We start from the raw sequence: 19250 nt of genomic DNA, 5'->3' as shown, positions 1-19250 counted from the left end.
ATCCATTCTCCCCTCCTCAATACCGGAACCCCAGTTTGACTTTAGATGGCGATGAGCCCAGCTAAAAGGCAATATTTCCAGCCTCCCTTGCACATATGGTGTGGCTGTGTGACCTAATTTTAGGGTATGAGATATAAGGAGAAGGTCTTGGAAGGGATTTCTAAAAATGCTCCTTGAAATAGAAACAATATTGGTGAAGGCTAGTTCTGTCCTCTCTGCTTCATCCTGCATTTCGCCTGGAGTGCAGATGTGATAGTTGGAACTCCAGTAGCTACTTGGGACCTGGAGATGACCTTGAGAATTGTAGCCATGTGCTGAGGATAGCAGAGAAGCAAGATAAAAGACCTGGGGCTGGGAATTCCCTGATGGTCCAGTGGTTAGGACTCTGAGCTTCCACTACCGGGGAGCACAGATTCGATCCCTGGACAGGGAACTAGGATCCTGCATGCCATGCGGTGTGGCCAAAAAAAAAAAAAAAAAGACCCTAGGCTTCTGATGACACCATAGGTGTGTCCACATCATCCCCGGGTTGCCTGCTTTCAAACCCTCTCAGTGAAAAAGAGAAATAAACCATTAGTTTGTTTAAGCCACTGGTTTTTCTTGTCTCTATTACCAGCAGCCCATATTATTACCTATTTACTGCTGCATCACAAATTACCCCCAAACTTAGCGGCTTACAACGTCAATAATCATTATTATCTCTCCTGGTTTCTGTGGGTCAAGAATTCAGACATGGCACAGTGGGAGTGGCTTATCTCTGTTCCATGATGTCTAGGGCCTCTGCTGGAAGAATCAAAAGCCGGGAATCATCCATGAGGCTTGTTCATTCATATGGCCGGCAGTTGACGCTGGCTGATGGCTGAGGGCCTCACTAGGGCTATTGGCTGGAGCACCAAAAGAGGGCCTCTCCATGTGGCTTGGGCTTCCTTTTAACTTGGTGTCTAGGTTCCAAGGACAAGTGTACCAAGAGAGTGGAGGCTGTATTGCCCTTTGCAATCTAGCCTCAGAAGTCACATGCATCACTTCTGCCCCTTTCTATTGGTTAAAGCCATTACAAAGGTCCACCCAGTTTCAAGGTGAGGGAACATAAGACCCCGCCTCTCACTGGAGGCTTGTCAGCATCGCATTGTAAGATTAGCACGTGGGATGGCAGATATGTTAGTGGCCATCTTCAAAAATGCAATTGGCCAATGAGCCAAATGCCATTCCTAACAAACCAACATCTATAGGCTGGTCTGAAAAATTAGCACCAACCGTTTTTTTGTGTTTTGTTTTGTTTTGTTTGTTTTTTGGAGGTTTTTTTTTGGCTGCACCGTGTAGCTTGTGGGATTGACCAGGGGTTGAACCCAGGCCTCGGCGGTAGACCGCCAGGGAATTCCTGAACACCAGCCATTTTATAATGTTTGTTTGAGGGAGAAGGTGGTGGTATATCAGATGTGGGCCTACTAGGGGCAGAATGACATGCTTAGGTCATTTATTTGGGCCCTCTAGCCTACAGTAGATTAAATATGGCCACAAACTCTTTGTAGCTCATCCCCTCAAGAGGTGGAATCTATTTCCTTGCTCTCTAAATCTGGGCTGGCCTTATGACTTGCTTTGTCCAGTAGAATGTGGCAGAAGTGAGGCTGCACAGCTTTGGAGGCTAGGCCTCAAGAGAACTTGCAGCTTCCACCTGTGCTCTCTTGGAGCCCCGAGACCACCAGGCTGTGAAGATGCCCAGCCTAGTCTCCTGACAGATGAGAGGTCACATGCCCCAGCCAAGAGCCTGGACGTGCCAGCCCAAATGGAGCCGCACATGACTGTAGCCACAGGAATGACCCCCAGGTAAGAGTAGCAGACTAGCAGACGAACCACCGAGCTGATCCCAGCCCAAATTGCTGACCTACAGAATGGTGAGAAATAAGAAATCCTTGCCGTTTCAAGCCACTAAGTTTTGGAGTGGTTTGTTACATGCAATGGATAGCTGATACAGGCTCTGAACCCATTTCCACCTCTCAATGAAGGGTCACTGGGCCTGCAAAGCCTGGTGAAACTGGAAACCCCAGTGTCTGCTGGACAGCTCCCATCTGGTGGTCTGCTGTCTCTTGTTCATGTTTGGTCTCTATTTGAGCCAACAGTGAACCAGGATACCCCATTCTAAACCATTCTCAAAGGAGAATAATGGCTGAGGAAGGGGGCAGAGCTTTGTCCCCAGATCCCAGAGACCTCTGCCTCTGCTCTCTGATCGAGGCCTGACTCAGCTCCACACAGCACAGCTGAAACAAGGTGCCCGATCTCCACACCCCCAACCCTGCTTCTCTCGATCTTTTCCATCTCAGGAAATAGTGTCACCACTGTTGCTTAAGCCAGGCGCTTGTATAGCAATCTTCTTCTTCATAGTTTTTTTTAAAAACTTTGTATTACGTAAAATTTCAAAGACCACAAAAGTAGAGAGATTGGTGCAACAAGGCCCTTTGTCTCCAGCGCCCAGCGCCGCAGCCATCGCCCACCAGGACCAGTCTTATTTCACCCACACCCCCTGCCCCACTTCTCCCCGCTCCAATTGGACTATCTCGAAGATCTGGAAGTTGTAACATTTGATCCATGAACACCTCCCTCACCCCTGACGTGACATCTACACCCAGGATTCTGCCTACAACACATCTCTCTAAACACCCCCAGTCCTCTCCAAGCCACCACCTTGCTCCAGGTCCCCCTAGGGGGTCCTCTTCCAGTGACAACCTTGGACTCCAACAAGGCTCCCCTTCCTCGCATCCCCTCCAGCCCATGCAGAATCACCTTAAAATATAAACCAAATCACATCTTCACCTCACTCAAAATATACCAGTGCCTCAGGACTTCCCTGGCGGTCCAGCAGCTAAGACTCCATGCTTCCACTGCAGGGGGCACGAATTCCATCCCTGGTCAGGGAAGGAAGATCCCGCATGCCTCGTGGTGCGAAAAAAAAAAAAATATATATATATATATATATATATATATATATATATATATCAGTGCCTCAAGGAAAACCCAGACTCCTGCCCTGGCTCTCAGACCCCTGTGAGGTCTGGCGGACATCCCCAAGCTCCCCTCTCCTTTTGGAGCTCCAGCCACTGTGGCCTCATGCCTGATCCTACAACAAACCAGGCTCCTTCCTGCCTTGAGGTCTCGGCACATGCTGTGCTAGCTCCAGGAGCCTTCCGCATCCCCAGCTCTTCCCGAGACGCCCTGACTGCTCTGTCTGAAGCCATCCACTGTTCTACCTCAGCTCCCTTTGCATTTCTTTTCTGCCACTCACCATAAGTGGCAATTATTTTTATTTATGTATGCATGAGGTTATTATTTGTTTCTTCTCTTAGAACTAAGCTATGGGAGGCAAATGGTAACAGGTGCAGACCTTTCAGTCTGACGGAGTTCCAATTCTGCCACTACCACCTGAGTGGCCCTGGGCAAGTTACTTATCCTCTCTCTCAGCTGCAAAATGGGAGATAATAATAGAATCTTCTGACTTCCACGGGTTGTCATAAGGATTAAATAAGATAATATGCCACCATCACAAGATTGTAAATCAACTATAAAAAATAAATAAGAGTAAAATCACAACAGTACTAAAAAAAAAAAAAGATAATATGCCACCATGCTAAAAACGGGGTTTACAGCATAGCAAGTGCTCAATAAATTTAGCTATCATCATCATTTGTACTATTACTGTTATTAATTATAAATAGGTACTCCAGGGCTTCCCTGGTGGTGCAGTGGTTAAGAATCCGCCTGCCAATGCAGGGGACACGGGTTTGAGCCCTGGTCGGGGAAGATCCCACATGCCTCGGAGCAACTAAGTCCGCGAGCCACAACTACTGAGTCCACATGCCACAACTACTGAAGCCCGCGTGCCTAGGGCCCGTGCTCCGCAACAAGAGAAGCCACCGCGATGAGCAGCCTGCACACCACAACGAAGAGTAGCCCCCGCTCGCCGCAGCTAGAGAAAGCCCGCACGCAGCAACGAACACCCAATGCAGCCAAAATAAATAAAATAATTAATAAATAAATAGATAAATAGGTCCATATTGCGCATGTGCACACACACTCACCAGCAGCCAGCACAGCGCCTGGCATACAGTCAATGTCCAGTGAACATGTGTTAAGTGAATGATTCCACAGCTTCTACCAACACCTCTGGGGTTACTGGGGCTACAAGGTCCTGAGGATTGGCTGGTGGCCCGCTTCACCTTATCCTGTGGCCCAGACCTGCCAAAGGAGATTTGCATCACTCAGTCTCACTGGAAGTGGGCCCATGGGCCCGAGAAGGGCAGCCAGGGAAGTGTGTGCTGCCTCCCCAACCCAGAGCAGCCCATGAGGTTTTGTGTCCCCTCTGTGGATGCAGACCCAGAACTACCGGACCCCTAGAGCACCCCCAGGTGGCAGGCCCGTGCACTTTTTGTGAGTTTCATCTTCCTTCCCAGGTCACACCCACTGCCCTCTGTCCTCCAGAGCCCCTGAGTATGAATTTATCACTGAAGTGGCTGGAAAGGACAAGGACACGTCCCTGAGTCAGGGTGGAAAGGCGAGCTGCTGCCCCGCTGGGTGAAGGCAAAAAGCCCCTGGGAGTCAGATCAACAGCAACGAAGAAAAGCAGAGCGGCCAAATTGATAACTGCACACCAAGTGCCAGAGGTTGTGCTGGCTCTGCTCCAAGGAGGAGTTTCTGTCTGGTATGTCAGCTGAGACCAAAATCGGCTAATTTTCAGTAACCTGTGGTTGCCCAGGAAAATCCAGTTGTATTTTTCTTCTTTTTGGCTGCTGTTTGTAAAACTTATAAAATAAAACTGACCAAAATAAAAATACTGATTTTTTTTTTTTCAGTAGAAGAGTTTTAATTTTTGTGTTATAAAACACAATGTGGGTGGACTTCCCTGGTGGTGCAGTGGTTAAGAATCCGCCTGCCAATGCAGAGGACATGGGTTCGAGTCCTGGTCAGGGAAGGTCCCACATGCCACGGAGCAACTAAGCCTGTGCGCCACAACTACTGAGCCTGCGCTCTAGAGCCCGCGAGCCACAACTACTGAGCCCACATGCTACAACTACTGAAGCCCACGCGCCTAGAGGCCGTTCTCTGCAACAAGAGAAGCCACCGCAGTGGGAAGCCCGCGCACCGCAACAAAGAGTAGCCCCCGCTGGCTGCAACTAGAGAAAGCCCGTGTGCAGCAACGAAGACTCAATGCAGCCAAAAATAAATTAATTAATTAATTAAAAAAAAAAGACCCAACGCAGCTAAATAAATAAATATTGTAAAAAACCACAATGTGTTATAACTAATATTTTAATATTAGACTAATATTTTAATAAAAATCAAGTTCAAAACTCTAAAAAACACATAAAACAAACATAAGATCCTTGAAAATTTCAGACTCTGTGGACAGTTATGAAGTTAGGAGTTGGAGGGGAATTCCCCGGTGGTCCAGTGGTTAGGACTCGTTGCTCTCACCGCCTGGGGCCCGGGATCAATCCCTGGTTGGGGGACTAAGATCGCGCAAGCCACGCGGTGCAGCCAAACGAAACAAAACAAAAACAAAACAAAAACAAAAAAAGCGCATCGCTCGTTTGTTTGCTGGGAAAGCAAGGGGTGGAACGTGAAGGACTCACCAGTGAAGGTGGCAGCTCTGGTGGTTTCAGGGACCGCCAACTGTGGGGTAGAAAGGAAGCTCCAATCTCCATTTTCAACCTGGCCCTCTTCCTTGAGGAGGAAGGAATTCCTTCTGGATTCAGGCATACAGGTACCTTCTTGAGTAGCCCACTTGGGTGACTTCCAAATACGGCAAACGCAGTAGAGCCCACACTGAATAGCACCCATCTCTCCAAAGTGGCTGCTTCTTCCATGTCTCCGCCTCCATGAATGGCACCACCAGGGGGAGCCAAAACCCGGCGGACACAGTCCTCCTCCTTCACATTCAGCCGGTCACTGGATCCGGTCCAAATCCACTTGCCAACCACCTCTCAACTTTACTCTCTCCTCCCATCCCAACTCTGCTTCTGCCTTGGTTCAGATCACCACCCTCTCCTGCCTGGGCAGGGCCCTGGGTGGTCTCACCTTACGTATTCCTCTTTTTCCCAGTATTATTGAGAAATAATTGGCATATAGCACTGTATACATTTAAGGTGTACAACATAATGATTTGACTTACATTAAAGTAATAGAAAAAATTTTTTCCTTGTGATGAAAACTCTTAAACTTATTTACTTAACAACTTTCATATAATACATACAGCACTGTTAATTATCTTGTCATGTTGTACATTACATCCCTAGTACTTATTTATCTTATAACTGGAACTTTGTACCTTTGACTACATTCATCCAATTCCCCATCCTCCTAGCCCCCACCTCTGGTAACCACAAATCTGATCTCTTTTTTTATGAGTTTGTTTGTTTTTGAAATATGACTGATCTATGACACTTTGTTAATTCCTTGTATACAACATAGTGATTCAATATTTCTATACCTTTCAAGATAATCACCATGATAAGCCTAGCTGTCATCTGTCACATACAAATATATTACCTAATTATTGATTATATTCCCCACACTGTACATTTCATACCCATGACTCATTTATGCTGTACTGAAAGTTTGTACCTCTTAATCTCCCTCACCTATTTCTTTCCCTGCCCCTCGCCCCGCTCCTTACCTTATGTATTCTTGCTGCTCTCCTGTCTGGTTACTTTTGTAACCCTGATCCCTTGTGGAGTCTCTGATGCATAGTACGGTCTTGATAAATATTGGACAAGTGAGTGAATGGTTTGTTGTTTTAGTGTCTGGGGGGGTTCCAGTGGCCTCTACTTGACCCTTCTCCCTGTAATAGCCCTTGTTCCCATGGGGATATGAGGCTCTGCATGTGTCAAAATGTCCTAAATTACACACAGGAACGAGGAAAATAGTCCGAGGTGGGTCCTCTGAGCAAGCTCTGTGGCGGAGCCTCTACTAGGGAAGAAAATTAAAATCTCCTCTTTAATTATTTCCTTATTAGTGAGAGAAACTGCCACTTAGAGGTTGCCTGCCGCTTTAAACCAGCTGGTGGTTCTGTAATCTTCCCCTTCTGAAAGACTTCCCCTCCTCTTCAACCAACACAATTGCAGGCCCATGATCCAAGAGAGGCCAAATGGATGCTTGGAATGTAAATTTTAGGCAAAGTCTCACATATTCTGAGCCTGGCTGGGGACAAGCATCCGGCAGTGGCCTGATCACGCGGCTCCTGCGTCCCCGCTCCAGCCTCCCAAGCTACCCCAGCTTCTGCTTGTGTCCAGGTCTGACTTTCAGCCCACATTAACCCTTAGCCCCACGGCTCCCAATGTCCTACCAAAGATTCCCTTCTATTTTGCTTGACATCGAAGTTTGCTGACTGCCTGGGGGCCAAGGTACCCCTGGGAGGAGAGCATTTGAGACCTCCTTTCCTTCTGAGGTTTAAAGTGATTACATAGAGACTTCCCTGGTGGCGCAGTGGTTAAGAATCCGCCTGCCAATGCAGGGGACACAGGTTTGAGCCCTGGTCCGGGAAGATCCCACATGCCGCGGAGCAACTAAGCCCGTGAGCCACAGCTACTGAGCCTGTCCTCTAGAGCCCGCGAGCTACAACTACTGAGTCCGTGTGTCACAACTACTGAAGCCCGCGTGCCTAGAGCCCGTGCTCCGCAACAAGAGAAGTCACTGCAATGAGAAGCCCGCACACCACAACGAAGAGTAGCCCCCTGCTCGCCACAGCAAGAGAAAGCCCACGCAGCAACGAAGACCCAACGCAGCCAATAAATACATAAATAAATAAATAAGAAACAACAACAACACATAAAGTGATTACACAGCCCCAGATGCTGGTGATGGACTTGAACTGAGATCAGATGGCAGGAAAGAACCCCAAGGGCCCCCAAGAGGGGGTGGCTAGACATAAGTTCAGTACGAGGGTCTGGATACAGGCCAAAGCTGGAAACATCTCCTGACGCAGCCCCTCACTCCCAAGGCTGTGACAGCTGTGGCAGCACACTGTCCCCTCCAGTGCCATGGCCACACGACCAGGAATGACTGTTGGGTGAAAATCGGCAGATAACAGCACCTCTCCCAGCAGTCTGGCTGCAGCAGAAAGTGGCTGGCAACTTCTCACTAGTAAACAAGCCGACAATAAAAAGAAGATTTTATCATCTGTCCTACTGGGCGCTCCACTGCAGGACCTGCTCGCTGTGGCTAGAGGGATCTCACACCAACCCAGCACTGTTTGCCTGGTCCCTAAGTGTGGCTGTCAGAATGATGGCCCCAAATATGCCCACATCTTAATCCCCTGGAACCTGTGAGTATATTATCTTACATGGAAAAGGGGATTTTGCAGATATGATTAAGGTTAAGAACCTTGAAAGAGGGAGATTATTATCCTGAAATATCCAGGTAGAGCACCCATTTTAATCAGTCCTTCGAGGGCTTCTTTAATCAGCCTTTTTTTTTTAATGTAAAAAGTTATTTATTTATTTATTGGGGCCGCACCGCACAGCATGCAGAACTTCCCCATTTAGGGACCGAACTCATGCCCCCTGCAGTGGAAGCACAGAATCTTAACCACTGGACCACCAAGGAAGTCCTAATCAGCCTATTTTCAATGGCCACTGAGAGCAGAGAATCTCTGGGACCCGGTGACACATCAGTCTGTGAGGTTGGTCAGCTAACAGGTGGGATAGACTGATTTTACCATTCTGTTCTCCAAAGCCTCGGAATTTTTTCCTCTGTATTATTCCAAGGAAGTCTGACTCTTCCCAGTGTGACCAGTGCTAGGTTGGGGCTGGAGTGGGCCCTCTGAAAAAGCTGCTGTCAGATGCCTGCATTAGAGTGAGAAAATCCAGCTTCCCGTAAGGCAATCCATGTGTTAAGACCTAAATCTTTACTTCCTGCTGCCTGGTAGTGTGCCCCCAAAGCCAGGTTTGCCTCTTCTCCACAGGCTTCCGTCATTCATCTTGGGAGTGATATCATCTTTCTAATCTGATTTTGCCCACCCACAGGCCCGTTTTGGTTTTGTTTTGGTTTTTTTTTAATGTTTATTTATTTATTTATTTTCTTATAAGTCATCCATTTTATACACATCAGTGTATACATGTCAATCCCAATCTCCCAATTCATCAGACCCCCACCCCCACCACCCCCAACCCGCCGTTTTGTTTTCATTTTCCTCCTTCTCATTAGCTATCATGGGACAAACCTGGCAATGGAGTAGAGCAAGGGGGAGGGGAAGGGTTCCAGGCACCCGCAACGCCGCACCTTCTTCCCACTCCTCACAGGCATCCTCCTTCAGAATCCTGGCGTCTAACAAGATCCTTCCTTTGATGCAGGGCCCATGCACTGCAGCAAACTCATGGGGATGCCATGAAATATTATAAAACTTTGAGGGAAACACAGAGATACTGGATATCTGTCAGACAACTGGCAAGCTGCTAGCTCGAGGCAGTTCACAGCTTCAACATCGGATTGCAGTACGTTCCTTTCGATGACATAATATCTTTGCACAGCTGGATTTTTGGCAGCTGCCATGATAAAAAGCAAGTACCACAGGGAAAGTCAGTGCAGAACAGGAAATGAAGGTGACGATGTCCTGTCTCACTCCAAGTTTTCAGAAGTGGCGCACACACCCATCAGCAAGTGATTGTGGTTATTTAAGAAGAAAATATTTTTGTATCTTTCAATGTATGTGTATTATTTTCTCAAATGACCACTGAGGTATTAAAAGACAAGTACTTCTTACGTCATTTGAACCTAACTATTAAATGGAACTGTTGGGTGACCAAGGGACACCATGAAAAAATCAACTGAGACACTCAGGACGTGGTGAACCGACAGTGTTTGGGAACCTCTGCCGTAGGGACTTGGTGGGCGTAGGATGTCAGTTTCTGTGGATTCAGCTCTCCCATGATCAGTTTCTGGACTCTGTCTTCAGGGCTCCCCACTGGCAGCTAAAGCAGACAGCACTTCCTACAGGAGGTTCTTGCAGCCACCCTGAATGTCATAGGCTTCCATCAAGAAACCTGCCTCTCCTCATAGAGAGACCCTTCTCGTCTCCAGCAGATTATTGTGGCTATCATGGGTATTATAGTATACACATTGTTCAAACGAGGAACGATTAGGGAACCTGCCTAATGTCCCCAACCCTCAGGTAGTGGAGCTGGAATCAAAGCAAGCCTGTTTGGTGCAGAGTGCCTGGTCTTCTGTTTTTTGGCTGCGTTGGGTCTTCATTGCCGCGCGGGCTTTCTCTAGTCACAGTGAGCTGGGGCTACTCTTTGTTGCGGTGCTCGGGCTTCTCATTGCGGTGGCTTCTCTTGTTGTGGAGCTCTGGCTCTAGGCGCACGGGCTTTAGTAGTTGTGGCGCACGGGCCCAGTTGCTCCGCAGCATGTGGGATCTTCCCGGGCCAGGGCTCGAACCCGTGTCCCCTGCATTGGCAGTGTGCCACCAGGGAAGTCCCTAGGGTGCCTGGTCTTAACCACTGCCAGTTGGTCTCCTGGAAAGAAATCCCCAAACTCACCAAAATCACGCTAAAGCATGGCCACTCTCAGGGGCCCTAAAGCTGCATCTGGTCTGGGCCCCTTGTCTGGATCCCACGAGGTCACAGGCCATGCCTCACTTAGCATCATCATTCACCAAAACCATAACAACTGACTGTGAGGAAGGCTTCACCTGCCTCCCCACACCCAATCACATCATGATCAGCCTGGGAGCCCACATCTTGCAGCCTCACCCCTAAAAGCAAGTTCCCTGGGAAGTGGGCATTTTCTGATCAGAGACATGGCGGTCATTATGCACTGGCTCTGCTCTAGGGGTGAGGATCACAGAATCTACCTGGATTCAAACCTCTACTTGCTAACTTGGTCAAGTAGGGCAGGTGGCTTAACACAAGGCACTCAGGCAAGTGCCTTCAGCTTCCTCATTCATAAATTGTGGTAAAAATGGCAATTCTTGGGGATTGTTATGGTTCTTAAATGTTCTTTTCTTAAAAATTTACTTACTTTATTTATTTATTTTTGGCTGTGTTGGGTCTTTGTTGCTGCATGCGGGCTTTCTCTAGTTGCGGCGAGCAGGGGCTACTCTTTGTTGAGGTGCGCAGGCTTCTCACTGCGGTGGCTTCTCTTGTTGCGGAGATGGGCTCTAGGTGCGTGGGCTTCAGTAGCTGTGGCACGCGGGTCCGGTAGTTGTGGCTCACGGGCCCTAGAGCGCAGGCTCAGTAGTTGTGGCGCACGGGCTTAGTTGCTCCACGGCATGTGGGATCTTCCTGGACCAGGGCTCGAAGCCGTGTCCCCTGCATTGGCAGGTGGATTCTTAACCACTGCACCACCAGGGAAGCCCTTTTAAATGTTCTTTAAATGCTATGTTCTTAAAAGATTCTTAAATGTAAAGCCCTTAGAATTGGGCTAGGCATATAATAAGGCTGCAAGCATCTACTATTCTTTTAATTAGTATTTGGCACCAAACCCCACTTGCATTTGTAGAGGCCAGGACACCAGAGGTGGAATCCCCTCTGGAAGGCATCCTACTCCCCAGGCCTGAGTTTGCCGGGGGTGGTTCTGAAGCAGGGAGTGCTGGCACCTAGTTGAGCTCAGTAGGTGTTAGTTCCAAACCCCCTCAATTATAGCTCCCCGGCCTGTTCCAATATTGTTTGAAGAATGTTTTATTGAGTTCCTAGCGCTGAACTCCAGAACCTCCAGGGCTCCCTGGAGAACTCCCCCCAAACCCCGTCTAGTGTAGGAGTCAGCAGACTAATATTTTCAAATGTAGGGATGAGCACTGATATAGAGGTCGGCCTTGAGATCAATTCCGCTCCAAAAACTGTGACTGTCAGATCCCAGCTGAGGACCTCTGAGCCCAAACCCACTCCCTCCCGCTAAACACACACCCCTATGAAAGGTGTCCACACATCCGAGCGCTAGTTGGGGGAAGGGAGGGCCCAGCACTAACAGTTCTTGACCCCAGGTGAGACGCTGTTCTTTCGCCCCCGGGAAACAGGATTCAAGAGGAAGAACAGCAAGAGTCCCACCAGCTGCTATGAAGACTGGCAGGGACAGCCTCAGCTTGAGGACCAATGTGAAGCCGTCTTGGGGTCTTCCAAATACGACGGAGGGCACCTGCGAGCAGATCTGCCGTTTTGCCGGGGGAACTCGGCAGATATTACAGTAATAAACATTTAATAAATTAAGCAACTATTCATTGAACACTAGTGTGCTCTGGGAGAGGCCGGATTGAGGCTTTCTGGTGGCTTCAAGCCACCGAAGGTAGGTGGCGCCAAAGGCCCATTCATGGACACCGTCCGCCGGACTCTTGATACCGTCTTGGAGCTCCCTCCAAAGAACCCGCGATCTAGACGAACGGAAACCGGGCGCAGGGAAGGAGAGTGGGCGCCCGGGTCGGGTCCAAGGGGCATCCTGGTCAATAGGGTTCGGACCCAGTAGTCTGAGCATACCCGGAGGCAGTGAGGACTTCGAGGGTCCCAGGTCCGGAGCGGGCGTGGCTTCCGTCCTGAGAAGGTGGGGCCTAGGGTGTGTGGCGCTATACATTAACAGGAGGCGGAGCCTGAGAGGAGAGGTTGGGTTACTTTCTCTGCGTGGTTGATGCCTGTGCTCAAAGCCCCAGAGAGCAGCGCTCTGGGTGGGCGGGACTTAAGGGACCATCAAGGGCGGGGCTTCTGGACATTCTTAGTGGGAGGGCCCTGGGGCTCTGTGTAGGTGGGCCATTACCTCAGTAAGAAGCGAAAGTGTGTTAGCCATACGTGGGCGGAGCTCTTCCCTTGGTGAGGCCGGTCTGGGGTCCCGACCCTACGATGTTGGATGCTGGGGGGGGCGTGGCTTGTAGCTGGGTGTGTAGCCTGAAGAGACGCTAGAATGGAACGCGGTGAACCCCTGGAGGGCGGAGTTTGCATCTCTACCGGACAGAGTTCATGTCTCTGCGGGATTCCCTACACTCGTGGACCTAGTCCCCAGCTCTGCAAAGGGCGGAGCTGCGTGAGGAGAATGTGCAAACTCTGGGCGGAGTTCATACCTCCTGGAAGCTGCAACTAATAACCTCCAGTCTCCTAGCGCAAGCTGCGCTTAGGAGGCGGGGCTATGGCCCTGGTGGGCGGGGCCTAGGTACTGCCTTGGCCGGGGCGGAGCTGATAGAGCAGAGGGGCGGGGCAATCGCTCGGCGAGAACCTCTGAGCCGGCAGGGGGCGAGGCTTGCGGCCTTGGTGGGCGTTGCCTCTGGAGAGTTCCCGAGGGGACGCCAGACAGCAGTGGGTGGGCGTGGCTCGTAGCTCCGAGAAACCAAGCTGATAGTACAGGCCCGGGTCGCGCCTGAAGGAGGCGGGGCCTGAATCAGTGGGCGGAGCCTCAAACGCAGCGCTGGGTCTGGGCGGAGCCCCATTTCGGCGCTAGTGGGGGCTCTGCCCTGGGAGGCTGTCTGTTTAGGGCCGCACGCAGCTCCGCATCTGGTGCTCATTACAGGATGACAAAGAGCCGGCTCTGGGCCCCCTTCCCCACTCCCATCCCCGCCCTCTGACAGCAGTGCTTTTAACTCCTTCCTGCCCTCGGGGCGCTGTGGATCTCCTGCCCAGGGTCACAGGAGGGAGCTCTAGTTCTTCCCGTCCTGGCAGGCTTTGTCAACCCCCAGTCTGCGCCCCCCACCTTCTTCTCAGACCTAGGCCTTTGGACCACCTCGCGACCCCCACTCCCATCCAGTGAACCTCTCCGGCGGCGCCTCCAACGTTAAAAGCTTGGGCTAGATCTGTCGGGGGCGTCTGGTTTGAGTTAAGGGAACGTGAGAGCGGAGGGGGGGGCGGTGCGTAGCGTTCCCTCCGCCCCCTCCGTGCCGCCCCCCACCCCGCGCCTCTATTCGTCCCCAACTCCCGCCCCTCCTCTCCTGGTCCCTTGGGGCCCAGCTCAGCCTTCTAGCCCAGGCCCAGCCCCTGGGGTCAGAGGGTGGCAAAGGGCACTGCATAGGAAAGGGGGCTCTGGGTCACCCCTCCTCGCCTGCCCGGGTGGTCGTGGTGGTTCTGCTCCGTCCTAATTAGAGGTCCCTTAGAAGCTGCAACTGAAAAATCACAGAGGTGGTGGGAACCCACGCCTCCCCCTCCCCCTCCTCCTGCCACGCCTCCCCCTCCTTGGTCCCCCCAAGGCAATGAGCCCAGGATGAGGGAGGTTGCTGGGTCCCCACAGGCTGTGATTTTTTTTTACCATCCCCTCCTCCCGTTCATGGCACATCTCAGCCTGGAGCAGCCTGAGCCTTGCTCGGTCTGCTGTTCTCCCTCTCCCAGCACCATCCACACAGAGAAGGGCACAGTGTGGCCCAAGATGGGAAGGCCTTGCTCAGGAGGCTGCCCAGGGAGCTGCGTGTGGGATCTCGCTCCTGGGCTCCTGGCTCTCCGCAGCCCAGCTTCTAGGCTCTTACTCCCACCGCCTCCCCAGAGCAGAGAGGAGTGCCTCCCATCGCCTACACCCCAGGGGGGTGACAGCACCCTTGACTCAAGCCGCCTGAGCCCCAGACACCAACTTCTGGGCGGCCTTTGAGGAGGGGAAGGGAAGTACCAGAGCTGACTCTCTAGACCGCCTTCACTCCCCAGAATCACCAGGCCTAGAGCTTGCCTTTGACCCCCCTAAACCCCAGTTTGGCTCCAGTTCAGCAGAAGCCCTCATTCCAGATTCAGTCCCACCTTCTAAGAGTTATGGTAAAAAGAGGAACCAATATGAAATTCTCTTCATGCCGAACCTCCCACTCCTAGGCTCTCTGTGTGACCTTGGGCAAAGTTCTGCCCTCTCTGGGCTCCTGTTTCCCTGAGAATCTCTAAAGCATACCCTGCCTTGAGGAGTCTTACCTTATTTCCTGGGGAGCCCAAAAAAGCTGAAGGAAGATCCCCTCTTTTTTTCTGAGTCCTCCCAGACCCTCCCCTCAGGCACCAATGGGGGTCAGGAGCTTTGGATGAGGTTGGCACCCCGTTTATTGGAGAAGACCCCAGAACCCACCCCCTGAGGTCCTGGGGGGCCTCGGCATCTCCTCCGTCGTGAGTGCTGGGCCAGGAAACAGAGCTCCCAAGAGTCAGGTCTAGCGGTTGACTGAGAGAGGAGCCCGGCTGGGCCCGGGGGACCAGGACGCCTTCTGTCCAGCTGGGCAGCCCCCGTGGGTCCCTGGTGCAGCCTGGCCCATGTGTCCAACGCATGGCCCTTCCCCCACCCCACAGAGCGGGGGCTGCGCCCCATCACACGCTGGTTCTGCAGGTCTGCACCCCTGTGAGGCTGCCCCGGTGGGGCACGGGTTCCGTTGAGCCCTTGCTCCCGGCATGGGTGACCCAGCGATAGCAGTCGGTCACGCGCTTATTGGGCGCGTGGGGGCCACAGCGGGTACAGTACACGATGCCCAGTGCAAGTAGGACCACCAAGAAGACGCATGTTGGCACTAGGAGTGCCACCAGCAGCCACCGATCATCCCTGCGGCTGCGGCCTGCTGGACTGGCCTCCCCCAGGGCTGTGGGGACTGCCGAGGGCAGCCACGGGGCCAGGTTGGGGTCAGGGGTACCTTCCCTTGGGACTTGTCGGGCTTTGGAATGGGAGTGTGTCGGGCTAGCGAGTAAGGTCTGTTTAGTGGGGCTCTCTGGGGGCAGGGGAGTGTGGAAGGCTGGGGGTTGGGTGGCAGCAGGCACGGGGACTTGATGGGCAGGCGACACAGGGGGCCTGGAGGTAGTGATTAGAGAAGATTGGACAGTGGAAGTAATGGGATGGTGGGTGGCCTGGGCTTTGAGGACCGGGATATCTGGGGTCACAGGGGTTTGACGGGCGCTGGAGGTGGTGACCAGAGGGGCGTGGTTAGCTGGGATTCGAGGCAAATGAGTGGCGTTCTGGGTATCTGGAAACATGGGGGACTGGTGAGCGGGGAACAGTTCAGGATATTTGGCTGAGATACTTGGGGGCCGGTGGGCAGGGGTCGGTCCTGGGTGTGTGGCAGAGATAACGGGGGGTCGGTGGGCAGAAGGCAGATCTGGAGAGTTGGCTGAGATCTTGGGGAACTGGTGGTCAGAAGGCAAAGCTGGCTCTACTGCAGGGATCACGGGGGGCTGAGGGGCAGGGATCAGGGGTGGACGCGTGGCAGAGACAATAGGGGGTTGGTGGGCAGAAGGCAGTGGGGGGCGTGTGGCAGAGACCACCACAGGCCGGGTGACAGAGAGCACTGAGGAGTGGTAGGGGACCCTAGGGGCACTAAGCGGGGGTGGCCAGGTGGGGTCCAGGTAGGGCATCCGTGACTCTCTGTCCTCTGGGAAGCTAGGTCTATAGGCCAGGCCAAAGTCAGGTGACTGCGTGGCCTCCATCCACGGGATCCCAGGCATCTCTGTCCAGCCACCATCGAAGACCTCCCAGGCTTCATCTTCATCCTCTTCATCCTCCCCATCATCCAGCAACTCGTCCCCAAGGTCCTGGGAAGCCCGGGTGCCCATGGCCCCAGCGGGGCTGCAGCTGATGCCATCAGCCTCCAGCTCGTGGCCCTCGCTGCAGTAGCACTCAAAGCCACCAACGTAGTTGACGCACATCTGCTGGCACACGCCGGCAATCTGGCATTCATCTGTGTCCACGCAGCGGTGCGGCTCATCCTCGGCTGGCCGGAAACCCAGGCGACAGTGGCAGCTGTAGCCCTGTGGCCCTCCAGGCTCACACTGCTGCTCACACAGGGCATGGGCACAGGGGTCCTCGCAGCTGCGCCCGTCCACTGCCAGCCGGAAGCCCTCGGTGCAGCGACAGGACACCCGACCGTCCGCCTCCTCCACGCACTCGTGTTCACAGCCCCCGTTGTCCGGGCCGCAGCCAGTACCGGGGCACAAGGGCCCAGTCCGCGACCAGCCCACGCCACCGTCAGGCTGCTTCACGCAGAGCAGAGAGGCTTCTCTGCCAGCCTGGCACGGCACGGCAGCCACAGAGCCGAAGGGCAGCCACTGAAACTCTGCAGAGACCAGGTGGAAGGGCGTGGTGTAGACGGCGGGGCCGGCCTGGCCTGCCTCATCGGGCAGCGCTGGGCAGGAGCCCTCGAAGCCAAACTGGCACAGGTAGCCATCGACGGCCAGTGTGCACGAGCCCTCGAGCCAGCGATGCTCGCCACTCGCCTCAAGGGCCGCACAGCGCTGGGCCGGGCAGGGCCCACCCGTGGCGGGCTGGGCCCAGTTGGTGAAGGCCGTGTCCTGGTCCCCTGTGGTCCACGTGAAGCCCCGCAGTGGGCGCTGAGGCTGGCAGTGCCGGGCCTGCCGCTGCAGCCCGATCCACAGCAGCCGGCTGGCCGGGCCGGGGCCCACCAGGCTGTCCACGCGCCGGGCCTCCTCGGGGGTCCGCGGCGTGGCCAGGTCGCCCCCCAGCTCACGGCAGGCCCGCCAGGCCTCCAGGAAGGTGCGGCGCCGCGGGAAGAGCGCGTAACAGCTGCCGGGGCCGCAGGCAGCGCGGGGCTCAGCGGCCCAGGGGGCCTGGCCCAGCGTAGGCACCGCGGCCGCCCAGGCCAGCAGCAGGCGCAGCAGCATCGCGACGCCCCCTGACTGGCCCGGGCCCGGCCGGCAGCCGCTCTTGACAGGGGGAGGGACCGGGGCCTCCGGCGGGCGGGCCGGGGGCGGGCCCAGGCCGGGCTCAGGCCTTGTAAGGAGTGGGCTGGGGCCGTTGCCAGCTCCCTTCTCTCGCTCCCCGGGGGCCGCCAGAGCAGGAAGCAGTCGGGCGGGGGGCAGGGGTGGGGGGTGCTGGGAGTGGGGGCAGGGGAGGGGAGGAGGCGCTGCTAACGGGCTGGGAGTCGAGGATAGGAGGCTGGACGACCCTCAGAAAACTCCAGCGCCGTCTGGGGCTCTTGGCGGAGGGTTGAGGTCGCTTCCCAGAGACTCACAGAGACCCCAATCGGTACACACTGACCTCATCACACCCGTGAACAACTGCTTGTCGTGTGTGTGGAAACATGCTCTGACTCACGCTCTCACATCACACACGTGTGTATGCTCCTCTCCACACACAAGAGCACTCTCTCGATACTCTGTCCCTTCGTCCCAGGTTGCACGTACTCTGACATGCTAAACCCTTTAGGTGTACATGCGAAAGTGGTGTGGCGTTCTGCAGGCCCTAACACAGGAAGTCACCCACCTTCGCATGCAGGCCCTGGACGTGGGAAGCACCTCGATCACACAGGCGTGGGCATCCGCAGCCCTCATTTATATACTGAGCTCCTACCTCTGCCCTCAAGCCTCCTGGCTCCAGCTGGACCGGGTGTTGGGGGTGGCCGGGGAAGGAGGAGGGGCAGGGGGCTGCCCTCCCTTCACCTCTGCTCAGCCTGGGGCCCTGGGAACCTGGACTTAGAGGGGGAGGAGGCGGCCCCCAAACAGGAAATGCTTCTCTGGGCTCCCTACTGCAGGAGGGCAGGGTGCATGGGGGAGGGGGTGGGCAGGGTGAACAGGGCTGGCTGGGAGGGGACTGGTGAGAGGCCACGTATGGACATGGGGCGCACAATGGTACACACGTGTGTGTGACACAGCCGTCACATGTGTGGAGCCCTCCTTGCCCCCAGACAGGGCCTGCTGCGCAGGCCTGGCTGGGGTCCTCTTCCCGCCCCTCCTGGAAGCCTCTGGAGGCATGTGTACTGAGCCCATTATTCAGGATGGTCCCTGGGGAGCTGGTTGTCAGATTAACCCGTGCACACCCACTGCACTCTTAGCAGAAATTTGAGCTGGGGCGGGGATGCTGAGAAGAGGTTCTGCCCCTCAGCGTGCTGTCCTGATCCGGCTTCCCACTCTGCCACAATCGGCTGTGTGACTGCAGGAAGTCGCTGACCTTCTCTGGGTCTCCATTTTTCTTACCTACAAAACGGGGCTAACGTGTCAGGGCCCTTCAGCTCAGCAGGGCTATTGTATCACGGCACTCAGGGTGTGCAAACGTGCTTTGTCAGCTGCAAAGCATGAGACAAATGTTCCTTAGTCTTCTGAGCAAATCTGGGGGTGGGGGGGATGGAACCAGGGCGGCTTTGCTAACCTTCTTACAGTGGCAAGGCTGGCCTTGCAGACGCGGCCAATCCCCTTGAGAACCAGGACTTTAGAAGGGCTTGCTATATGCCAGGAAGGTCATTCTTTCAAGGTTTACATCTGTGAAGCACAGAGAATTATCCCCCTTCTCATGAGAGGAAAGTCAATGCGGGGCAGTTCATCCTTCCCCTGGCTCAGACCCAAAGCCTTGAGGTCATCCTTGACTCCTCTTTCTCCCACACCCCACATCCAATCTCTCAGAAA

General features: G+C 53.9%; 1 protein-coding gene across 1 annotated transcript; it reads right to left on the bottom strand.

Annotated features, from left to right (window-relative positions):
* Window positions 1-14944: 14944 nt before the first annotated feature.
* On the bottom strand, window positions 14945-17524 carry CD248 (CD248 molecule). The gene has a single exon (XM_033417145.2). It carries the CDS (start codon window positions 17511-17513, stop codon window positions 15219-15221), a length of 2295 nt encoding a protein of 764 aa, XP_033273036.1. The 5' UTR covers window positions 17514-17524; the 3' UTR covers window positions 14945-15218.
* Between the last annotated feature and the right edge of the window lie 1726 nt (window positions 17525-19250).

This window comes from Orcinus orca, chromosome 8, assembly GCF_937001465.1.
Source record: "Orcinus orca chromosome 8, mOrcOrc1.1, whole genome shotgun sequence".
Classification (NCBI taxonomy): domain Eukaryota; kingdom Metazoa; phylum Chordata; class Mammalia; order Artiodactyla; family Delphinidae; genus Orcinus; species Orcinus orca.
Note: the sequence above shows the minus strand (reverse complement) of the source record. Positions and strands in the feature narration are given on the sequence as shown.

Bases quoted from the DNA above. Each gene is read 5' to 3' on its own strand.
- CD248 (XM_033417145.2), bottom strand. From the start codon at position 17,513: ATGCTGCTGCGCCTGCTGCTGGCCTGGGCGGCCGCGGTGCCTACGCTG.